Source organism: Saimiri boliviensis, chromosome 12 (assembly GCF_048565385.1).
Source record: "Saimiri boliviensis isolate mSaiBol1 chromosome 12, mSaiBol1.pri, whole genome shotgun sequence".
Classification (NCBI taxonomy): Eukaryota; Metazoa; Chordata; class Mammalia; order Primates; family Cebidae; genus Saimiri; species Saimiri boliviensis.
This window is the reverse complement of record NC_133460.1, coordinates 80,908,621-80,918,174: the sequence shown is the minus strand read 5'-3', so window position 1 is coordinate 80,918,174 and position 9,554 is coordinate 80,908,621. Positions and strand designations below refer to the sequence as shown.

Here is a 9,554-nt window from a genome sequence, read left to right as displayed (position 1 = left end):
AGTTATCAGCAAGGTAACTCCTGACTCTACCAGGCAGTAAGGAGGCTGCACATCTTATGATGGAGATCATCTACCCTTTCCTGGGTCACCCATCCCTACCCCCAGGTGAACAGATAATTGCCCATTCCATTTTAATTAGAGCTCCAGAAAAAGATAGACTCTAACTCTCTGTGTAAACTGTACCACCATGTCACTGCCCTCCTGATATTTATTTTTAAATATATTGCCTGCAAGGGGTAGGGGGAGGAAAAAACACAAAAATGCCATTTTGATATAATGGTTCTGTAAGCAGAAAAAGCTTATCCATGACTTTATGCAAATAAGTAGAAAATCTCCAAGAGATGTTCAGATGGAATTGATTACTCTGCTTTTCCTTGAGCCCAGGAAGTTCCCAGTTACAGCACGCACCTGCTCGAAACAGACTACATGTGTTTGGGACAAACAGGAAGTCGTGACCAGCCAGAAGCTTGTCCCAACCTGGTTACAAATCTGATTGTAAAAGAAAGCAGCTGGAAAGAAATCTGCATGCCCAATAGGTTTCACTATTAAAGTTTACACAACGTGGAGTAATCACCACGCTGGCTGGCTATCCAGATCACATGATTATGTAGAAACATGAAACTTGACTATGTGCTCGGGCAAGTTTTACTTCTCCCTAGAGCAGGGGTGTTTGCCAGCAGCCTGAGCTCTCAGAAATCAGACTCAAGTGGCCGGAACCCTTGAGACCAGGGGCTTGCCATGCTGCTCCCTAGGAGGGCCAGGAACTGCTGACGTGACCACTGGACAGTTATTTGTGTCTCTTAGAATTACCAAACAGAATGGACAAGCTTAATAAAATAACCGTCCCTGCCAGTCAGAAGTTGAGGTAAGATTTTCCCCACCCAATACTTATCCTTCTTCACCTCCTTCTCCCCTTGCCATGCTCTTATGGCATCTCAGAAATATTGAAATCCTGGAATGCTTTGCTAGTCTTCAGTGGGTGGCACTTGCTATAGGGAAGTGGACTAAGCTTTTAGGGAAAGCATTGGGTGGCACTCGCTATAGAAGTGGACTGAGTTCTTTAAAAATGTGTAGGAACAACAGAGATTTACTTTAGCTGGCCCTTACAATAAAGTGTAAAGCTCTGGAAAGATAATAAAACAGAAATGCCAAGGGCTTAGATTCTACGGAAAGTCAGCTTTCAGAGTCTGAATGCAACCAACTTTTCTAAGGAAGGGTTTCTCTAAACTGAATCCTCACTCATTTTATTGCAGGTTACTATTTAATTTTAAGGATAGCTGTAATCATTTGTTACTCACTGTTTTACTCTCTCATTTATTTTGTGGGTGTATGTTATGAGTGTGTTTCGGGGGATTAGATCTGTCTTTCCAACACCCTCATGTTAATGTAACAATGATCTATAACAAGACTCTTAGAAAGAATAAACCAGAAGCGGCCCCACAAGCGTGAGTAGAGGAGCTATGGAAAAGACAACTTCCCCAAATTTTGCTTTTGAAAGTCTTCTTTTTGTCTCATTGTAATGGCATCATGGCTTTTGGAGATTGAAACTTTTAAATTTCAGCGAGTGTTTTATATTCTGATTACATATTGGAACTTAGCCAAATGTTCAAGGGATGACGTGACACGTGTAGCAGACAAGTAATCACAGATAACACGGAGCCAGAGAATTGAAGCTTTTGAGACAACATTTAAGAGAAGGTCTGGAATTGGCAGAGGGACAGCCTTTCACAGTAGAATACAAGTCCTATACCTAGAAGGTGCTTAGTAGGAGGTAATATGAAATGAACCGATGATCTGGGATCAGTAGGCAGCATTGACCGTGTTCAACCATTTCATGAACGGGCTGACTCCTGATGAGTGATCAGCACTGATGGAACAGGAAGGCACTTCAGTCTTGCCCTTGGGCTCAAATAACTACACCCTCATGAGGAGTAGGGGTGGTACAATGGAAACTGTAAGTGACTGAAGAAATGTAAGAATAGAATTAAAGTAGCAGGAGGAGATTTCATAGAGAAGATACTTTAGAGGTGGGCTTTGAGAGGTGGGTAAAATTATAAACTAGCTGGAGAATTGGAGGAAACATGCTATGTGCTGGGAAGAAGGAAATACAGAAGTGGTCACCTGAAGCTTAACACAAGCATGGTCCATTTATGGGACGATGAGGAGAGTTTTCTGTCCAGCAGAAGCTATAGAGTAGGGCATGTGGGACCCAAAGGTCCTGGTATGATTGGACACATAGGGTGGGTCTACGTTGCAAAGGATGGTGAGGGGGGCCCTAACCATAGGGAGTGGGAGAACAGGTTATACTGTTAGTGATGTTGTGACAGCAAGGCTTAAAGGAGGCTGGTAGGATGCGTTGGAGTGGGAGGGTCACTGGAGGCAGGGATCTGGTTGGAGGGAGGAGCACTTAGGTAACCCAAGCATCCAGGGTGGTAGGCCTGGACTTGAGACACAGCGTGAGAAGGAAGAGGGAAAGAGAGGGAAGAAAGACATGCAAGGAAACTAACAAGGCACCCTCCTCTCAAATGAGCAGGAGGGTTCCAAATGTTCTTTTAGACATATTCCATAATGAAGAACTATACCAGGACGTAGAACCTCTTTCAGGGAATCCAGATGGGAATTTAAATAAAGGCATTAGAACTTAAATATTTTTATGATTCCTCCCTTTGGGACAAAGTCCAGCTTGATCACAGAGCAGCTGAGGGGCAATATACAACCATAGATTATGGGATAGAAAACCAAAATTATACCATGGATAATCATATGCTACACTCATCTGCTTACGTAAAAGTAACATTTTTCCTGCTTGATTACTCAGTTGTCTTTATAGAATCGTCCTGTTTTGGTAAAATGTACATGGTTGATGTGGAACTTTTCAAAAAAATGAAATTGTAAATTCAATGGGCTCAAAGGGCCATCTTAATTCTTTTGCATAGTTAGATAGATGAGATGGTGAGGAGTGGATAGATGAAATACCTGCCTCTTGTGATTTGTGTCCTCTGTCCTGACTGGTTGATATCAATTCTGAAGGTTGATTAACTATGTAATTATTTGGTACCGGATGACAGTAAAAGTGGACAGTTATGTTTACACTTTCAGGCTTAGGTAAGAATTTGCTCAAATTCTTAGCCACAGAAATAGAAAGACAGTGAGTATCCATCTAGGGGGCTGAAAGGAATGACCTTGATCCAGGGAATATATTCCCAGGACTGAAAAGAGAGTGGAGCAGAAGGTATTGCTAGGAGGAGAGGGAAAGCAGAGTCATCCAAAGGAGGGAGGGCATGCAGGATTGGAAGGAAACGAGGAATTCTTAAAATAAAGAAGAGAGGGAATATTCCGTATTCACCCAGTTTGGGATGGATCATCACCTTGAGAGTTTCTTCTGTGTAAGAATAGAGACAGGTGAGGTGGCTAAGTCGCATGTGACCACAGAGAGATGTGAGCACAGATTCTCGTGTTTTTGCTCCCAAGGCACCACTAAAATAGGCTTCTCTGTTAGCAGAAATTCATAGACACTCGGGGTCTTTTAGTTGACTCTTAGCCATGATTTTCCCTTAAGTTTATAAGGTAAAAATATCATCAGAAACACAACTGGAACTGGATTCTCAATTGTTCCACAGTCAACATTCCTATGATCATAAAAATGTCACCCTTCTAGGTGAACATTTCAACATTTACAATCCTTGATCACTTTGCAAATATCCCTTTTCAAACTAGTAAAACTAACTTGAAAATGAAATTTTTAGTTTTTAGTAACCTCCCAATTGACTCATCTTCTGTGTTGTGTATTTTTCTTTGCAGCATAAACAAACATATACCCACTAATTTTCACAACTAGAAAAGGTCTTTGACACACGTGTGGTCAAATCAGGTCTCTCTAGTTATCTTATTGGTTAAAGAGTATGGTATTTTTCTGTTAAAAAAAAAAAATCAAGGTTTGTGTGATTTTAGGCACGATTGCCTAATCTCCCTGGTTTCCTCACCTGTAAGATAAAGATAATAATAACAGTACCCATGTTGTAGAGCTGTTGTAAGGTTTAACTAAATTCTTTTGTGAAGCAACTGGCACATAGCGATTATTGGATTTTTTAAATAGTCGCTATTAATATTATTTCTGTTGTTATTCTTACCAATTCTACAGTTGTGTAATTGATTTTCTGAAGATAAATGGAAACTTTCCATTGATCACGGATGAGTTTTATGTTGGTTCCATTTCTTCTGTCTGGCTATTCTGAATACTTTGTCTATTGATTCTGACATCTGTGACACTTGGCTTTGCATGGACTGCAGATGTGACAAACATTGCTTCTCTGCCTTCATCTAAGTGACTAATAATGTTAGACATGACAGAGCCCTGCCGTGGGTGTCTGGGTCTTCTTGGGTGGGGTCTCACTGAGACCTTATTTGATGGATTCTGAGACATGCCTTCTCTTCTCAGGGCTTGGAGTTTTCAATTGGAGTTTTTAGTTCCTTGATTTTTCTGGTTCAGTTCTTCAGAAACAATTTCGCCCTCTTTTCACCTTTCCACTGCTAGCTGCCTCTCAGATCCTCCCTGTTTTGGTTGATGGTATCGTCATCAACCCTTACTCTGACCCTCCCCTCTCCACCTCCACTGAGGCCCACTCACCTACCACACCCTGCAGGCTTTCTTTCTTTCCCTTCCATATATGCCTTTTCTTTCCTTTTCTTCCACCACCTCCTGGATAGGTCCTCAGCTCCCCTATGTTTGTCTGGTCCAAACTCTACAAATTGAGAACATTTCCCAAAGTCTCTCTCAGCTCTGAAGCTGTGATCCTTCCAACACAGAGACCACATTTGACATATGTTACGTTCTTGAAGGCTACCATTTTATCTCAGGACTCTCAGGAAATGTTTCTTGACGTGTCGAGACAGACCATGCCATTGGGGCCCAACAGGGCTGATTCTAATGGCCAGTTACTAGCTATAAATCCTGAAGCCATTCGGTTTCTCCACACCTCGGTTTTCCAGTTGTCAAAGGAAACTAGAGATACCTTCCTCACAGGCTTGTGTGAAGACCAAGGGAGACAACATGGGCTGAAGTTCCCAGAAGAGTATTTGCCACTTGGTCGGTACACCAAGTCAATAAAAAGCAAACACAGAGCCGGGCGTGGTCACTCATGCCTGTAATCCCAGCACTTTGGGAGGCCGAAGAGGATGGATCATGAGATCAGGAGTTCACGACCAGCCTGGCCAACATGGTGAAATCCCATCTCTACTAAAATTCAAAAATTAGCCACCTGTAATCCCAGCTACTTGGGAGGCTGAGGCAGGAGATGCTTGAACCCAGCAGGCAGAGGTTGCAGTGAGTTGAGATCGCACCACTGCACTCCAGCCGGGGCGGTAGAGTAAAACTCTGTCTCAAAAAAAAAAGCAAACACAACTACCAGTACCTCAACCCACCCATGCAGAGGGGCTATTGGCTGTCTCTCTTCCTCTTCACATTTGTGGTTCCAACTTCTTTTAACTGGGGTGGCAAGCAGTATGGAGAGCTCCAGGCAGGAGGCACAGCATCTAGTGGTGATTAGACCAACTTCCTGGACAGTCTGATTTTCCATCCTCCTCACACTGTCCACCTGCATCCCGTCAGCTGAGGAGCCACTCAACTGGGCCATCTTGAGCCACACAGATGGATGGAATACCCAGAGCAGCTGGAAAGGACTTTTTTTCCCTGTGGGCAAGCCACCATGGGAGCCACATTATCAGAGACTGGCTTAGTGTGAGTGGACTTCAGAGTCATCAGCCAAGAAAACTCAAGGAGACTTCCTCTCCCACTCTGGGCATGACTGTGCCAGGAAAACCCTAAACCAGAGTCCACATGTCTGAGGAACCTCTCTTCTGGACCCAGTGACTGTGTACCATGGCTGAACAACCCTTCCTCTTCACAGAACATGTTTCCAAATGGACTATGATACAATTAATTAGGCTTCCAAGGACCGAATCACAGTTATTTTCCAGCCTTGCCTCTTAGATTACTGGATTGGAGTAACTCTGCAGAGCGGCGGTCAGAGAGGTACAACCACTGCCTTCCATTGGACAGCCTGTGTCTGAATTGGTGATTACATTCCATCAGGTCCCCCATAGATCTCACAGACTTGGGGCCATTCTGCTTCTTTAGGGTGACCTTGCTTCTCTGTGTTTGCCCTGTCAGATGTTGATGTTTAGGAGCTCAAAGACAGCCTTAGTATTTCTCGTTCTGTGTTTATGCCGGGCTTCCTAGGTCCCTAGGAACCACGCACATTATCAGGAGTTAAGAATATGATTCACCCACTGCTCCAGAAATGGGCCTCACCTGCTGATGGGGTAGAATTCCAGCCCCCACTCAAGTCCCTGCTCCAGATCAAGGGAACAGAGAACCCTGAAGTGTGACACTGGCTGCCATCCTCTAGGTCCCACGTGATCTCAGGGTTCCCCAGCACATCTGTAGGGAAGCAGCTTTGGTGCTGGGCTGACACTGGGCACTGGGTTGGCTACTGCGGCAGAAACCCTCTCTCCGGAGGTTGCACCTCTTGACTGTGTGTTGAGCCTTCTTATTACTGGCATATTTGTCTCCATCTAGCAATGAGCAAGAAAGCCTGACTTCACCTCCTTCCTCCCTGTGCTTTGTTCCACAGCTGAGGGCTATCTGCTCCGCATCAAGATCCCTCCCCACCCTCCTTGTATCACCACCTTTTCTGACCTGTCCTGCCTTCACCTCTCTTCTGAAAGGGAGTCCACCAGAAGCTACACCTGTAGCCTTACTTTTTACCCTGATGTTTTCACAACCCTTTTGCAGCACAATGGTCTAGGCCTCCAAACAGACCATTTCCTTCAGCCTAGCAGGGCTGTTCCCATGTTTATTTCTAAAGCAAGGCCAAGAAGCCAGCTTGAGGGACATGTGGTGACTGCTTGCTGAACCACACTCCTCTGCTGGCCAGTTTCCTAAAGAAGGCTCTCATTACCCCAGGAGCATCCCTGCCTCCCACCTACTGCAGATTCCCTTCCTTCACACGTTGTAGGGAACACAGGTCCCTAGCTTCCTGGGTGTGTAGCTGTACAGTCGCACAGGGTCCTGTGCTCAGAGCAATTGGTTTAATGCTCTGCTGTTGCAGTCGAAATTCTTAACAATTTTTGACCAAGGGACCCTGCATTTTCATTTTACATTGGGCCCCAGAAATTATATTGCCAGTGCTGGTCAGGGGTTCCATGAGGACTCGGGCCTTGCCTGCTTCTACAATGTGCAGAGACATAGGCTTCCATGGAGAAGCACAGAAATTCACCTTGCAAGGACTAAAAGAACCCCTCTCCAGCACCTTTACTCCACAGGTGAGAAAGCTGAGCCCCAGAGAGGCTTCTGCTGAAGCTCTAGAACAACCCTTCTGTGTTGGCCTATGGAATTTCCTGGCCAGTGTAACATTCAGGCTTTGTCTGTGCTTTATACGTTCCATAGACATTTGTTTTAAAATTAAAAAGCAGCCACTTATTCGTCAAAAAGCCTGCTGAAAATTCCTGCTGTCAGTATTTCAGGCAGTTGTGTGTTCCAGGCCCAAACTTGAATTCCGTGTTGACTCAGTGTTTGGTATCCTACTGCTATATATTTTGCAAAGAATGTTCCCACAGTTGTTCCTGTCATCTGTGAGTGAGTTATAATTATGAAGAGCAAAGCTGGTCTTACATACAGACCAAAGACACAGCACCAATGTGACATTTTAAGAGGTGCCCCTGGAAGGTGTTTTTGTCAGACTGAAAAAAAAATTAGGCAGACGTGGATTTGATCATTCGCTCTGCACTTACTAGCTCGTGGTCTTTGAGAAGATCACTTAATCCCTTTTGGCCTCAGTTTTTTCATCTGAATAATGGGAATAATAATATCTACTAATAACATATAATATGAAGCAGGGGTATTAGAGCAGTACCTCTTGGCTAGGCACGGTGGCTCACACCTGTAATCCCAGCACTTTGGGAGGCTGAGAAGGGTGGATCATGAGGTCAGGAGTTCAAGACCAGCCTGGCCAGCAAGGTGAAACCCCATCTCTACTAAAAATACAAAAAATTTGCAGGCATGGTGGCACTTACCTATAGTCCCAGCTACTCTGGAGGCTGAAGCAGGATAATTGCTTGAACCCGGCAGGTGGTGGTTGCAGTGAGCAGAGATTGCACCACTGCACTCCAGGCTGGGTAAGAGTGAGATTTCCTCTCAAAAAAAAAAAGAAAAAAAAAAAAAAAAAAAGAATAGTACCTCCCTATACTGGAGAACTGGAGAGTAACAGTTCAGTGAATGTCCGCTTCCTCCTGGTCTGTGCTTCTCTGGTGCCCCAAATTGTATTGTTAGAGAGGCATCTACATGGGGTATGTCAGTGTCTCAAAGTTTGGGTTCAAAATTTAACATCACTAAGTGTAATAGGTTCAGGCACTGAGTCATTACTGTCACTAGCACCAGGCAGGACTCATTTATCTGATGGCCAGTTCAGACCAAAGGGGCAGAGAGCTCTCCTACCTGCTCACAGAGGTGGTTCAATCAACAGTCTAGCTGGATGAGTGGAACATTGTTCAGGAACATGGTGATAAGAAGAAGGGAAAGGCCAGAGGTGGGAGACCACACCTAAGTAAATGGGAGTTCCCCAGAGGGAGGCTATGACCAAGGGACTTGGAATAGAAGACAAGAGAGTCTGTATCATCTCCTATGAACACAAGAGTCTCCCTTAACTATTTTGGTTTTTGCAATCCTCATATATATATATATATATATAGATAGATAGATATAGATATAGATATAGATTTTTCGCTCTTGTTACCCAGGCTGGAGTGCAATGGCGCTATCTCGGCTCACTGCAACCTCCGCCTCCTGGGTTCAAGCAATTCTCCTGCCTCAGCCTCCTGAGTAGCTGGGATTACAGGCACGCACCACCATGCCCAGCTAATTTTTTGTATTTTTAGTAGAGACGGGGTTTCACCTTGTTGACCAGGATGGTCTCGATCTCTTGACCCTGTGATCCACCTGCCTCGGCCTCCCAAAGTGCTGGGATTACAGGCTTGAGCCACCGCGCCCGGCTTTATATAGTTTTATGAGGAAGTTTCCCTTTACCCAAGACCTCTCAACCAGGTGGGTGGGGAGAGCAAGGTCCAGCAAGCGTTCCAGTGTGCTAAAAGAAAGGAAATTGTTGTATCCCTGGAGGCCCCAAAGACCATTGGCCCCTAAAATCAGAGAGGGGAAGGGCCATGACAATTTCTGCTGTTACATCAAATGACAAAGCTTCAAAGAACTTTTTGTTTTTTGAGATGGAGTTTTTGTTCTTATTGCCCAGGTTGGAGTGCAGTGGTGCAATCTTGGCTCACTGCAACCTCCACCTCCTGGGTTCAAGCAATTCTCCTGCCTCCGCCTCCTGAGTAGCTGGGATTACAGGCATGCACCACCACACCCAGTTAATTTTGTATTTTTAGTAAAGACAGGGTTTCTCTATGTTGGTCAGGCTGGCCTTGAACGCCTGACCTCAGGTGATCCACCCACCTTGGCCTCCCAAAGTGCTGGGATTACAAGCGTGAGCCACTGCGCCCCA

The 9,554-nt window shown here is 44.8% G+C and overlaps 1 protein-coding gene across 2 annotated transcripts in view; it reads left to right on the top strand.

The window, feature by feature from the left end:
- Positions 1 to 635: 635 nt before the first annotated feature.
- The window catches only part of BLNK (B cell linker), a 72,608-nt gene continuing 63,689 nt past the window's right edge, over positions 636 to 9,554 (top strand). For both annotated transcript variants that reach the window (XM_003922353.4, XM_003922352.3), the window contains exon 1: positions 636 to 865. In XM_003922353.4, the coding sequence (XP_003922402.1) occupies positions 819 to 865 (47 nt within the window). In that variant the 5' untranslated portion in view covers positions 636 to 818. The remainder of the gene's footprint in view (positions 866 to 9,554) is intronic.